Genomic DNA, 15880 nt, shown 5'->3' with positions numbered 1-15880 from the left:
TCCTCAACACAGCAGCACAATCATCCTCCTTCACTCTCATTGGCTAGATGACCCCACAGGGCATCTCGAGCATGCTAAGTATGAGGATGATCGAGAAACGACGTGGCACTTACTTTCCTCAATACCGCCCCGTCTAGTCCACCGAGGAGGAGTACCTAGAGAACATTACTGATGATGTCCTTCCACGTCATGAGGACCCACCGTCTCCGCCACCACCCATCCATCGTCCAGTTCATACGGCGGCTTCATACTCTGACACTCTGAGCGCCTTACTCGATTTGAGCAGTAGTGTTTTCAGCGGTTTGATCACATTGATGCTACACTTCACCAGATTATTCAGCACCTTCACATCTCATCGCCACCACCACCTTGTGAACCATCCGACGATGATGATATTTAAAAACTTATTATTTATTATTTATTATTTTCACTTTTATCTTTATTTATCTTATTTAAGTACTTTTTATTTCCATTTTCTTTAATATTATTTTAATTTTAATTTTATAAATTTTATTGAATAATTTATAGTTTTGGCTATTTCATTACGAGTAATTATGCTTCCTTATATCTCCTAAAAAGTTCCTGATTCTATCACAATTATAAAGAGCTCTAAAACTCATCATTGCATAGGAACTAAAAACTCTACTGGGAAAGGTTCTCCACGACTACCATGTTCTGCTCAACCATGACCATAGCTACCACCATATATAATATTCTTTTGGCGCAAGACTTATGGACTAATGAACCCCTAGCACTATCGAAGTATCCTCCTCCATCCTCATCATTGCTTTGGCCGATTATTCTCTATAACTCCAATCCAAAGAGTTCATTCATCATTCAGGAAGTTTCACTTCTCTCTCTATCTTATGATTATAAATCTATCTTTTTCAATATATCTATCTTTGTACATTGAGGGCAATGTACATCTTACGTGTGGAAGGTCTTTTATATCATCATTAGAAATCCCTGAATTTTGTCTTATTCTCACGTGAATTACTCATATCACTATTAGAATGAATTTTAATTAATTTATGATTTTTATTGATATGTCTTGAATTAAAACATAGGCAATTATGCATTGATTGTTTAAACTTTAAGACATTAGGGAATCAAGCATGATAAGTTGACTTTTGAAGAATTAAAAACTTTTAGGTTGTTTCCCTAAGTTTAGGTATTATCTTGAGTTGAAATTCACAAGTTTGAACATCAAAAAGCCATAATTTTTGTTAGATCTTGAGCCTTTAGAGCATATATTATTTCTTTCATGCTCACTTTCATTATGAGTGCGTCAGTTTTGATTTGTTATTCTAGAATTTGCTTGATTATGCATGTTAAGACCACACCATTTGATTTGATATGTCGAGATGATAAAGGCACTTAGGTTTAACCCACTCACTCCACAAAAGCCTACCTCCATAATTAACCCTTAGTGAACCTCTTTGAGCCTAACAAGTCATTAAATGATTTACCCTCAATATTAACCCATAACCCATTATTGTTGAAATCCCCTAATTTGATGCCTATTTTTGTCGAGATTTGATTTGAACTAATTACTTAGCTATGCTTTGTTCTTCTATGTATTTGGCTTGTTCTTAAAAAAAAAAGAAAAAAAGATAATAATAATAATAATAATAATAATAATAATAATAATAATAATAATAATAATAATAATAATAATAATAATAATAATAATAATAATAATAATAATAATAATAATAATAATAATAATAATAATAATTCATTACATAGTAATTAAATGCGTTTTTGAGCTTGAGTGTTAATTCTATATTTTGAGAAGAAGCTCACTTGTATTCAATTGATGACTAGTTATTTTTCTAGCTAGGTAATTTCAATTCAATCTCGATTCTAACCTTTTCTTTCAGCTTGTGACCACACCCCCTAACCACAGCCACGTTACAACCCTCTAAAGACCTTTTTTTATTGATGTATCATCTCAATATATAGTGGTGGAGATTTTATTTTCAAGCAAGCCTATGGTAATAAATTTTCATATTGACTAATGAGTGTTTTAATTGATGTTGTTAAACACTTTGAGTGATTTGAGTGAATCTTTAGTGAGGATGTTAAATTCTGTGATATTTTGATCAAAGGTAATCACTTAGATGAGGGGAGACACATATGTTTTCGTGATAAAATGCTCAACTTGCAATGTTTGAAACTTTGATGTACTTTTAGTTGAATTTTCAATGTATAAATACTTAGGATTATTTTGAGATATTATTGACAGGGATTATAAATTGAGAAGAATTTATTTTGATTGTGAGTTGAGGATTTTGCTTGAGGATAAGCAAATGCTTAAGTGTGGGGGTATTTTATAAATCGTAATTTATACATATTTTTATCCTATGCTTAGCGCATTTGCGGATGATTTCTCCTTAGATTTGGTGAATTTGATGCTCCTAATCCTTTAATTTCATGTTTTATACTTAGGTGAGCATAAGAGAGTAAAAAGAGCGAGAAACGGGCCGAAAACAGAGAAAATAGACAAACGTGGGAAATCAACACAGCCTGGACTTCCTCACACGGGCGTGTCACACGGCTGTGTCCATTTGGCAGGATCGAAACATGACTTACATAGGTAGACTACACACCCGTGCCTATTCAACAGCCTTGACCACGGGCTGGAGTAATCGCACACATGCGTATCACACGGGCGTGTCCCTACCGAGCCCAAGTATAGTCCTATTCAGAAAAGGCCAATTTTTAGGACTCTTAGACATTCAAAAGCCTATTTAAACACTTTAGGAGGCACTTAGAAGGGGGACACAGAGTAGGAAGCAAAGAATTACTCAAAGAAAGACGATTGATCCATCTCAGAAGCCAGATTCATCCTCAAAACTGAAGATCTCCCTTCAAGTTCCTTCAGGAGTTTTAGGTTTTCTTACGTTTTGTTATCTTTATTATTTTGAGATGTTTTCTTTCATAAGTATGAACTAAACCCCTTAAATACCTAAGGGGAATGAAACCTAAGACAAATCTTGTTATTATTATCTGAATTGTATGATAAGTATTTGACTTGTTCTTAATTATGTGTTCTTAATTCTTGTTTTAATATTCCAGGATATTGATTCAACTTGATGCTCTTATTCAGAGGAGGAATAGACCCTGTCTAAGAGTAAAATTGTCATAATTAAGCGGAGTTGATATCGCGCCTAGAGATATGGTGACAAGATTTTGCCGGATTAAGGTGAAACCTAATAAGGATATTCATATATCGAGTTAATGCAATCAGATTTCAATTATTCAACCTAGGGTTAGACGTTATTAGTCTTGAGAGAGATAATAATATAACTTAGGGATTTCTACGGATCAAGTCAAATGAATAAATCGTCTGATTCAGAGTCAAATAACAAGTGAAGTCTAGGTGGATTTTTCCTTAGGTATTGTCTTAATCAATCGAATTTTCCCAAAAGTATTTTCCCAAATTTTATTTCTGTGCATTCTTAGTTTAGTAATTAGTTTAGATAACCAAACCTCTTAATTTTTAGGCTAGATAATAATAAGGAAGTAAATACTAGTACTCGTGGTTCTTTTGGGTTCGACAATCCGGTCTTGCTGAACTATACTACTGTTCGATGGGTACACTTGTCTTAATCGTGATAATAAGTTAGTCTCAAGAACGATTCATTCATAAATCTCTAAAATCTATCGTGAATATCACGTATCATAGTCCAGGCCATATCTTTGACTGAAACCCTTGACAACAAGCCTAGTTTCAGCTTGTTTAAACTGCCATCAGCATTTTGTTAGGCTCGATAGACCCATTTGACACCAATGATCTTTCTGTTAACAGGCTTCTCTACCAGCTCCCATGTCTGATTCTTTTGAATCATCTTGATTTCATAAACCATGGCTTGCTTCCAACCTTCATGTGCTTGAGCTTCTTCAAAATAACTAGGTTCTTCTTGTGCAACATGAGCCCTCTCATAAATATCAGCCAGAGTCCTTGTACCCCTGATAGGTTCATCATCAATGCCCATATTAGGACCATTTTGATCAGATTCAAGCTGATCTGCCATAAGTTCTTTAGGAACAGCCTTTGGTTCATTTGTCTCCCAGTTCCAGTATGTCTTTTCATCAAAGATTACATATCTGCTTACATGAACTTTGTTTGTTGAAGGATTTAGGATCCTAAAACCTTTCTTGACCATGTTGTGTCCTACTGCCAGTTGAGACTTTTTGGACAGTTTGTCCCTTTTTACAGCTGGTATAAAGCTGTAGCATAGGCAACCAAATACTTTTAGATGAGCCAAAGACGGCTTGAACCCAAACCAAGCCTCAAATAGAGTCTTGTATTCCAGTGCTTTGGTTGGTAGCCTGTTTTGAATATAGACATCAGTGTTAACTACTTCAGCCCACATGGTCTTTGGTAAATTTTTCTAGAATAGAAGGCACCTGGCCATATCCGTCAGACTTCTATTTTTCCTTTCACTAACCCCATTCTGCTGAGGTGTATAATATTGGTTTGCTGATGTTTGATGCCAGCATCATTGCAGAGAGCTTGAAACTAAGCAAAGGTATACTTAGTTCCATTGTTTGACTTGATGGTCTTGAGTTTGCATCCTGTTTCTGTTTCAGTTGCAACTTTAAACTTCGAGAATACTTGAGCTACTTTAGACTTGTGCTTCAAAAAGAAAATCCAACAATATCTGGTACTATCATCAATGAAAAGAATGAATTAAGTGATTCAATCTTCATGGGGCCACACACATCAGTGTGCACCAGTTTCAACTTGTTTGATGCTCTCCAGGTTGTGTTTACAAAAAATGGGAGCCTGGCTTGCTTTCCCATTTGAAAAACTTCACAAACATTTTCATTTTGGACTGACTTGGTGAAGTTTTCAACCATCTCCTTACTGACCATTCGAGCCATCGACCTAAAGTTCGCATGACCAAGCCTTTGATGCCAAAGCTTGGATTCTTCTGTTGAGGCAACACATGCTAAGGGTGAGTCACTTGGCCTGTTGCTTTCAAAACATTTATCAGTCATGGTGACTGTCATGAGGCTTGATCCATTTGGATTAGTAATTTGACATTCCTAGCCCTTGAACACAACTGAATAGCCCTTTTCAAGTAGTTGAGCAATGCTGAGGAGGTTCCTGTCAATCTCAGGCACCAGCAGTACATTTGTGATGACCTTGTCTCTTGTGGAAGTGCATATTAGCACATCTCACTTTCCTTCAACCTTTATGAACTGTTCATTACCTATTTTCACCTTGGTTTTACAGCTTGTATCCAAGATTTTGAAAATAATTGCATCTGGTGACATGTGGTTTGTGCAGCGATTGTCCAAAAACCATTCTTTTGGGCCCTTGCTTTGACCAGCCAAACATGACACAGCAAAGACCTGCTCTTCATGGTCACTACTGTCTTCAGCCACTCGAGCTTTCTCATTCTTATGTTGTGCTTGATTCTGTCCAGGTCTACCTTTTTCTTTGCAGACCCTTTCAACATGCCCTTTCTTCTTGCAATGTTGACACAAGGCATCTGGTCTAAACTAGCATTTTGCCTCTAGATGACCAGGCCTTTTACAATATCTACAGATTTGGTCTCCTCTTCTTGCAGTATCAGGCTTAGGCCTGCTTCTCTAGTTCTTCTTGCCTTTATAGGCTGAGGTGCTCGAGGCTGCTTTGATCTTGGCTTGGAAAGCACCCTCCTAGTGCTCCTCCATCCTACTGGCTCTCCTTTGCTCTTGAGCATAAAGGGCATTAATAAGCTCAGTTAAGGAGATGCTTGCAAGGTCTCTCGAATCCTCTAAGGATGAGATTTTTGCCTCATATCTTTTAGGTAATGTTAAGAGCACTTTCTCCACAATCCTTGCCTCACTGAACTGTTCTCCTAGCAACCTTATGCTGTTCACAACAGCCATGATTCTATCTGAGTACTGCTTTACTGTCTCTTCCTCCTTCATCTTTAAAATTTCAAAATCTCTCCTCAAGTTCAACAACTGTTGTTGCCTTGTCCTTTCTGTGCCTTGGAACTCCTCCTTAAGCTTGTCCCAGGCCTGTTTTGGAGTTTATAGGCAATGATTCTGGTAAAAATAACATCAGACACACAGTTCTGAATACAGGACATGGCCTTATGCCTCTTGGTCCTCTCATCTGCATGTTGCCTGATTTGAGCCATTATGGGATTGGCTCTAAGTGGAGCTGGCTCAGCATCAGTGTTCACTGCTTCCCACAGATCGAAGGCCTGAAGGTAACTCCTCATCTTGACTACCCATATGTGGAACCCTTCACCATTAAAAACTAGTGGTGCTACTGCAGAAAATCCTGAAGAAGCCATTCGATTCTAAGGTTCAACCGCAACAGGTCCTCTAAGACAGAAGCTCTAGATACCAATTGTTGGTGTTTGAAGAACAAAAAGCTGAGTCTTGAGCAACAAGTCTTGTTGCTTGTGGAGGAAACAAATAGAGCTTTGCAAGGGGAAACAAGAATAGAAACGAAAGCAAAGAAAAAATGGAGCATAAAAATGAATGAAATTCAATGATTTTTCATTAAGAAGAAAACATTGGCATATAGCCATTACATATATCAGTCATTGACTAAGAAAAATAAGTCAAATTTTTCACCTAATGCTTACCTAATACCACTAATTACATGGAAAATAAGAGCATAACTTGTACACTTGAACAAAGTTGATTTATCAGCTCAATCACCACCTAATTACATCAATCATTAAACCAACATAATTCAAAATGAACTAGAATTCATTAAATCAAGAAAATGAATCAAAATGGAACTAGATAGCAGTGGTTGCACTCGATTCTACTGCTTCTGAATGGCTTGGTGTGCGTGGCTAGCTTCATGGTGCTGCATGCTGACCAATCTTCAACATCCTTGTTACTGTCGGAAAACCAATGAAGGCAAAAGGGAAAAGCTTGGTTATTTTATTTGCTATCTTTGAATGCATGTAAGTATTTCTCAAATGGATTTTCATTTTTGTTATATTTTTGAGCTGGGAATAGATTAATTTAGTTAATCTTTAAGCTAGAATGGAGAATTTTTGGAAGTAGTGGTTAATGCCATAGATGTAGTTTAAATTTTCTTTTGGATTTAATGGTGAGCTTAAATGCATAGATGTTTTAGGGAAAAACTTGTTAAGGATAATCTTATAATTTTCACATTGGTAATATATTGAATAATGAGATTGAGTTTAATGTTGTTGGGAGAAATTTGGCATGCAAAGGCTATTTTGCTTTGAATGTTTATGAGCTGGAAAAAAAATATAATTAAATAAAGTAGAGATGCTAATTTCAATTTTCATTTTAATGTGATTGTATGATGATTTGAATGGGATTAATAGTTAAGGATGTAGCTGCTGTTAAATTTCTAGATGGCATGGTAATGAGTGATAAATTCCAAGAGTATAAGGATTGTTGAGAATTTTATATATATATATATATATATATATATATACACATAATTATATAAATATACTCGGTTGTATGAGGACATTATTGTAGGAATCGGATGTTTAGTTATATTTGTGGCAAGGGTTAAGTTGATTGAATAACAATTGTTAATGGTTAAATGTGTAACTATAATTGTTGAGTAATTGATTTAATTAAATTAATATTTCTAGCTAGATCGAGATACGAGAGCTTCCGTTGTCACTCATGGAAAAGAGAAAGCTACTGAATAATTGTTCACAAGCATAATTTCGGTAAGTTCGTGGACTCAAACTTAATTTTTCTAATTACTATTTAATTAATTAATGCTAAATTAGCTCTTGATATAAAATGTATGTATATTATCGATTTAATGTTAAGGAAAATGAATGAGGAATTTGTGGAAGTAAATAATTGTATAATCGTTGATATATTAGACTAGAGCTAGGCTCACTGTGGATTTTTGTCGATATATTCAACTAGCATTGGGCATAATCTTTGTCAGCTTGTCTGACTAGTGCTGGGCACACAACTATCAGTTTATCCGACTAGCGCTGGGTGCAAACACCGTTGGTTCATCCAACTAGAGCTGGGCTCACTTTTATTATCGTCGGTGTATCCAACTATCGCTGGACGCAAACATTGTTGGTTTATCCAACTAGAGCTGGCTCACTTTCAATATTTTTGGTTAACCTGACTAGCATTGGGCACAAACTCTTCTGCAATTTATCTGCTAGGCACCGGGTGCCACATAGCTAATAGATCATATAACAAGGTTACTTGAATCATCGAAATAATTGAAGTTTCATTTTGTTAAGTTAAAATTTTATATTATTGTCGACTGTTCTTTTGATTAGCTAAATAAATGAAATCTATTGAATGTAATTTGATTTGTATGTTTGCAGGTTAGATAAATAGTAAAACCGGACTTGACATCCTTCAAGTATCCCGTACTCAATGTTGGTGATGTTGTCTTTTGTGTTTCTTTTTGGCATGTACCTAGGAGAAAAATTTAGTAATAATGTCTCTTTTGTTAGTAAGTCTTAGGGAATATAATTTTATAAGTTTAAATGATTGTAAATACATGTTTGAAGTTTTATGCATTACTTAAAAGTAATGTTTGCTTAAATGATTTGATCATTTTGATGATTTACCTAAGTTGAGTTTGAGTATAATGTTGATTTGGTATGTATATGATCATATGTTGTGTTGGATCTATAATTGGGCATGTTGATTTGAACCTAAGATGGTTAGGTGTACGTGAAATTTTTTATGGATGTATAAGTGGTTATAAACTAGGTTAAATGAAGTGATTTTGATATGTTTTAAACTTTGATTTGAATGATGTATTAATCTATGCTTGTGATTGTTTATGATATGTATGTTAAATGTTTCTATTAGACGGTAATACTCCATAACCCTACTCCGGCGACGGATACGGGTTTGGAGTGTTATAGATAACTTGAGGCTCTCTTTATGTAGGGCAAGTTTAGAGAGTTCAACTATTATTAAACTTAACCTCTTTAATATTAAATTAATATAATATTGATAAATATTAGATTAAATTTAATATTAAATCTTATTAAACTAATAGAATATTTATCTACAAATAAACATTAAATTAAATTTAATATTAAGATAATCACTTTAATATTAAATTAATAAAATACTATTAAGATAAGTATTAAATTAAAATTAATATTAGTTTTTGAATAATTAATCTGAAATTAAATTCTTTGGTAGAGTCCTAGTAGGAGTGTAACTCTTCTATTACTTAATCGCCGATGACCAATTGTCATTGGCCATTTGACATTGTTGTCAGTCATGCGACCACCAAGACCGCCGCGTCGAGTGATGTAGGTGCGATACCCTTACGGCACCCCGAGCCGGTTCAGTTACTACCGATTTGGTCCGGGTCAATAACGACTCGACTGGTCTGATCTAGCTATGTGTTGGACCATTAGCCCGATTTCACATACTGGGCCCGGTTCGACTAGTTTTTAGGTCTTGGTCTCGGTTTTGGGCTCCTAGGCCCAATTTATGATCTCAGATCCGATTTTCAAGTTCAATTACCCATTGGGCTAATTGTCTGATTTGAAAATTAATTTCTAAAAATATCAAATTAATTTTAATTAATTTAATTTTACTTGATCAAAATTAATTTTTCCAAAAAATCATTTCGATTTTCAAAATTAATTTTTCAAGAAAAATTTTTAATCAAATTCTCTAGTTGAACAATTCTCACGACCACCTAATTTAATTCCACATCGAATAAATCGACTCAATTAAATTATTTCCAAAGTCGTAGAATTTTTTTCTAATTCAAATGCAGTCTGATCAAGCTTCTGTTAAGCTAGTGGAAGGACCAATCGGACATATACAATTAGGCTCTAGTGATTGTAATTATGTCCAGAAGTAACATTTCGATAATTTGCAATTACTTAATCAAGGAGTCAGTCCACAATACATACCATGATTGAAAACTTCTTATTGTATACTCTTTCTGAAAGCAATTCATCCAACTGTTTTGTCCAATGACCTCATCATGTGTGTGTTACCCTCATATGATATCCTTGATTCCTTTGAGTTAAATTTGTTCACTCAATACAATCCTATTTTATCTCATTGTCACCATTGTGTCTTCTTAATGATTAATATGATCACTGTCAACAAATGATTGTGATAAATTGCTCAATTGAGAACAAGTAACCCTTGGCCACGTTCCATATTTATCAATTCACACAATGCCAATGAGAGGATATCATTAACTCTTTAATTAAGCTATGAATTCTATTGTTGCTAGTAAAGCCATGCCATACACAAGTTATGTACCCAACATACCGACTATGGGCTTGATCATATTTAGAGCATAAACCTCCACTTATATCAAAGCATATGAGTTGCATACGCATAATCAGTGACTAACTTAGAATTTAGGTAAATCACACCATGAACGTCACAAGTGAATTAATTCACAAACAGATTCAGAACTAATTTATCTTGGGTCTAGTCTAATATATCATTCTACCAATGAATACATCTATGTCTCTACTCGTGGAGTCAACTACTTTGATAGCCAAGACTAGTCATCTCTGTAACACCCCTTACCCGTGTTTGACGCCGGAACAGGGTACGAGGCATTACCGGACTTAATCACTAATCATCGTATAAAAACCGATTCATAATTAATAACATAATCAAGACTATCTACATTAAATGACTTTATACAATAGAGACCTTCAAATAACATAGGTCAATATTGTAAGCCAATTCCTAGCAACTTAATAACAATTAAACGAGTCTCCATACATGCCAAAGACTTAAAATACTTTAAAACCTTTATATATCGATCAATAGTTTGATAGTGTGATTTAACCTCCGGCGACCTCCAACTCTAGCTAACATCTACGACACTATAGGAAAAAGAAAGGAAGGGAGTAAGCATTATAGCTTAGTAAGTAAGCATGTAAATATTAATAAACAATACATTATCATACTTTAAACAAAGTCACATTATGTTCCCGGAATATTACCATCACAAACACACATACTTTCACTATTACAATCATAAACAGGTTCAAAATAAGCTGTCTAGCAGAGTACCAGCAACTAAATTATTTATTTCTGGAGCTACAGAACTCCAAATTACAAACCGTTAATTTTCCTTGAAAACTAGATTCACATATATTCTTACCATAAAATTTTCAAAATTTTTGGTCTAGCCAATTAGTACAGTTTATTCATTGAAGTTACCCCTATTTCATTGCTCAACTGTTCTGACCACTCTTCACTACGAATCAATTTTCTCCTCGTACAGAATTCAAAGGATGTTCTCGTTTATTTCATTTAAAACTAGGCTCATTAAGGATTTCAAGTAAATTATATCCCATAATTATTTTTTTTAAAATTTTTAATGATTTTTCCAAGTCAGAACAGGGGATCACGTAGTCATTCTGAACCAGTCTCTCAAAAACTTAAATATCTCATAATATAGAATTCCTTTGCTTGCTCTGTTTCTGTTATATTAAAATAGACTCATTAAGATCTAATTTGATATCTCATTCAGTCTCTGATTCAATTTCTACTATTTTTGGTAAATTTTTAGATTCACGTCACTGCAACTATCCAAAACAGTTTTATTGTCAATTTTGATCTTTCACACTTCAATTGTATTCATCACATTCCCATAACAATCTTTCCAATTTCCAATCACATATCGAGCATATTGCTCATAATTTACACACGTATATACTTACACTTATCATCACAAAGTCATACATAATTTCATTTAATCAATTTCCCAGTTGAACGCTTCGGAATAATAACAGATACGCAATGGTATCGCACACATCCCACCTTTAAAATCGAAGCTCTCTTGTACACATAGTGGCTTTCACTTAGCACCACTCATGTGACCTAGCTTGATTGTACACATAATTTTGGCTCTCTTGTACACATGGTGAACACTTAGTACCACCTATGTGACCTAGCCAGTTTATCTCGTAGCTCTCTTGTCTACATGGTGTCCTTCACCTGGAACCATGCATGCGACCTAGCTACATATATCCTGTAGATCTCTTGTCTACATGGTGTACACATAGTATCACCCATGCGACCTAGCTACATCATAATGTCTCGTAGCTCTCTTGTACACATGATGTGCACTCAGCACCATACATGTGACCTAGCTACATACCATCTGTATCATCCAATCTTTCCGAAGGTTCAACCGAGATTTCTCTCTCTTTCTAATACTTGATTCCATACTTTCAATAGTCAATTATGATTTAAAAATTAGCTACAATACATAAAATATGCTGAAATACAAAAACATAATAAAGATAATGTATTATTTACATACAAACTTACATACTTTCTCATTTCCATGTCGAATTAATATTGAACATTTAAATCATCATAATTATACTTACTTTCAACACCTCGGAAATCATAGTAAATATATCAATTTTAAATTGAAACATGCATAAATTAATGCTTATTATACATATGAACTTACCTCGATACTAAAACGACCATTTTACCAACTTTCCCGATTTTCGATTTTTCTCCCATTCTAGATTCAAATCTCATTTTTCGAGATCTAAAACATCATATTTTACTTATTTAATTAATGTAATATTCAAATCAGTCCTTAACTCAAACTTTGGAAAAATTACAAATTTGCCCCTAAACTTTTGCATATTTACACTTTTGCCCCTAGGCTCGGGAATTAAACTTCATCCCTTATTCTTATTTTTTATGACATGCTGATCATTTTCCCCTTCTATGGCTACATCAAATTCTCACTCTAAAACAAGTTATGAACAATAACAACTTTTACCGATTAAGCCGTTTTACTCATTTTTGCTTAAAACCGCTTAGCAAAAGTTGTTTAACATAATTGCAGCCTTCATATTCTACCATAAAACATCAAAATAAACACATTTCACCTATGGATATTTTTCCAAATATGAACCCTAGCTTAAATTATTGCTAGAATAAGCTTAATCAAGTTACCGAGATTCTAAAATCGTAAAGAACTTGAAAAACGGGCTAGAACGGACTTACTATTGAGCTTGGAAAGCTTGAAAACCCTAGCCATGGCTTTCCCCATGCTAATTTCGGCCTCCATGAAAAAGATGAGTCAATTTTGACTTTATTTTCCCTTTTTATTTCTTTTAATTACCAAATGACTAAAATGCCCTTAAGGCCTTTCTTTAAAATTTTGTCCTATTCATGCCCATTTTTGTCCAAACGAAATATAATGGTCTAATTACCATTTAAGGACCTCCTCTTTAAACCCCCATTTCAATCAAGTACTTATGAATTAGAACACATATTTTGCAACTTTTCTAATGTAGTCCTAAAAGTCCAATTAAGCACTTTATCAGTAAATTACTTAACGATATTTTTACACAATATTTTAATCAATAAATAAACCTTAAAAATTAATCGGAATGAATTTTTTGACTTCAAATTCGTGGTTCTAAAACCATCGTTCCGTTTAGGCCCTAAATTGGGCTGTTACAGCAACTTCTGCAAATAAGCCCTAATAGGCAAATTAAACATGCAATCTATAAAATTTCTTATCAATACTCTAACACATGCATCTAATCACTCGGTAAATCATAAAAATTAATCAAAATAAACTTTTCTATCTCATATTTGTGGTTTCACAACCACTATTCCATTTAGGCCCTATTTTGAGATATTACAATCTCCCCAATTGGAATTGTAGACGACATAATAATCCTTCTCAATGTTTGAATAAAATGCTCATTTTGATTCTTTTACGGGATTACAAACTCATTTAGATTATCTATTGAAGTAAGTTGTCTTTCTCGCAATATAAATGTTCTTACAATGCCACTTATCTTCAATTTGAACTTTAGACAATCAATGAGCTAATATTTGCTTGTCACAATTTCGCTATGCATGCAAAATATAAAAGAAAAAAAATACAAAAGACATGATAGTGAAATGTGAAATTAACTTTATCTATTTATTCATTGTTCAAATAAATAGAAAACACTTATATGTTTACTACAATATGGGAACGTTTCCCAACAAATAAGTGACTCAAATTTTCCTCACAATACGAGCCAAATAAATTAATGAGTTAATCCCTTGCTATGGCAACCATGTCCTCATGATAAAGTCGATTGCTCGAGCCATCTTTCAAGAAAACAACCTCATTTGTCTGTTTCCAAAATGACGCAAAATTGAGGAAAAAGGTCGTGTTGCAATCTCCATTCTTCAAGCAGTTGACTCGAGCTCACTGCTCCCAATAAGCCTCCAACTTATTTGTTCCAAATTAAGGGCCATTTTTTTTATCAACAATTTCCAATAATACTTTCGAATCTGGGGCCAAACTATTAAGTTCCTCCAAGAAACGATTGAGAAACTTCATCCACCTCCCATTTGTCCTGTGCTTACGAGCACCTCAAATCTTCAAACCCTCTCCCAAACTCTTTAGGCATGAAGGCATATCGCCACCATTGTTTCCCAATAGCCTACGGATCTCCGATTCACATTCAACATCGAAAGCCTTACTCCTCTTAAAACGAAATTGAACAGTTGTATTCCCGTATCCAGTTGGAACAAACACCCTAATTGTATCAATAAGTATTGGGCAATGGTAGAAAAAAATATACTGTAGATGCTGAACTACATAACTGGGGAAAACCTACCACCACCCATTATTTGCCACCCCATATCAAGTCGCTCCCAAATTTTATTTTTTGACAACCATCCTTAAGTAAACCATTGACCCTGAAAACCTAAATCAAGCAAATCACGGTCAATTAAAGTCTCTCTGAAAGCCTCTATTCATCTTTCGTCTCGTTCACGTGTTGGATTTGGTACCTTAAGTGTAGTATTTTCTTCAAGATACACTTGCAATTTTTTTGAATAGATTGGTTAATAAAACACATTCATTAATTACATTAATATACTTTGTATAATTGTCCTCACATGGTTATTGTGAATAGAGCAAAATGGAAGCAAATGTTGTAACAACCCGATTTTGGGCCTAGTCGGAATAGTGGTTTTGGAACCACTATTCCAAGGTCAGAGAAATTATTTTTAATTTTATTTTATGTGTTATAGCATGATTATATGAGTGCATGGTGAGTTAATTTTAGCGCTTGTGAGCTTAATTGTGAAAAAAGACTAAATCTCATAAAGTGCAAAAGTCCTATTTTATTAGCTAAAAGTGTAAATTGACTATGAATCATATTGTGGAGGTCTTTAAAGTGCAAATAGACCCTTTTGAGAGAGTTGGCCGGCCATGGGAGGCAAAGAAATAGAAAAATCAACATTTGGTGGAAATTAGGTGATAAAATTGAAAAAAATAAAACAAATAGGAAAAGTGGTCATTTTCTCCTTCTTTCTCTACCAATTTCTCTTTAAGAAAACAGCCATGGAAGCTCTAAATTTTGAGCAACCTTAAACTCTTGCAAGTAAGTCTTCTTGGTGGTCTTTCTTGATAATTTTTGTGTTTTTGGAACCCCTAAAGCTTAATCTACCTAATTGGGGGGGCTATTTTGTGAAATGGTTGATAGTCTAGGGATTTGCCATGAAAAGATTTATGTTTTTTTCTGAATTTTAATGGAAGAAAATGAGTCTTGGTTGTGTAATAAACAACTTTTGTGAAAGGATTTTCATGAAAACACCTAATATGAACCATTTTTAAAGATGACAAAATGATTGATTAAGTATGAGTGATAATGAGAATTTTGGGCTGATCCTGTATAAAAAGAATTCGGCTAGGCTTGGGTAGTGAGAAAAATTGATAAAAATTGATTTACGAGAGCCTAAGGGCAAAATCGTAATTTTTGTAAAGTCCAAAGACGAAACGGTCATTTTGCCAAATTGTGAATTATAGAATGTTTTAATTAATGTAATGATTAAATGAGTGAATTTCATCATGTTAGATCAAGAAAATTGATATTTGAGCTTAAATCGGAAA

General features: G+C 34.1%; 1 protein-coding gene across 1 annotated transcript; it reads right to left on the bottom strand.

Moving 5' to 3' along the window:
* Positions 1-5190: 5190 nt before the first annotated feature.
* Positions 5191-6305, bottom strand: LOC108466376 (uncharacterized). Its single transcript, XM_017766699.1, has 4 exons — positions 6066-6305; positions 5794-6024; positions 5541-5711; positions 5191-5484 (listed from the first exon to the last, which is right to left on the bottom strand). The coding sequence occupies exons 1-4, from the start codon at positions 6303-6305 to the stop codon at positions 5191-5193; spliced, it is 936 nt and encodes a 311-aa protein (XP_017622188.1).
* Positions 6306-15880: the final 9575 nt, after the last annotated feature.

This window comes from Gossypium arboreum, chromosome 8 (genome assembly GCF_025698485.1).
Source record: "Gossypium arboreum isolate Shixiya-1 chromosome 8, ASM2569848v2, whole genome shotgun sequence".
In the NCBI taxonomy this organism is placed as follows: Eukaryota; Viridiplantae; Streptophyta; class Magnoliopsida; order Malvales; family Malvaceae; genus Gossypium; species Gossypium arboreum.
Note: the sequence above shows the minus strand (reverse complement) of the source record. Positions and strands in the feature narration are given on the sequence as shown.

Bases quoted from the DNA above. Each gene is read 5' to 3' on its own strand.
- LOC108466376 (XM_017766699.1), bottom strand. From the start codon at position 6,305: ATGGCTTCTTCAGGATTTTCTGCAGTAGCACCACTAGTTTTTAATGGT. The intron at 6,025-6,065 runs GTTATTTTTACC...ACTCCAAAACAG, and splicing joins TTCAGAACTGTGTGTCTGAT to GCCTGGGACAAGCTTAAGGA. The intron at 5,485-5,540 runs GTCATCTAGAGG...CAACATTGCAAG, and splicing joins TAGATATTGTAAAAGGCCTG to AAGAAAGGGCATGTTGAAAG.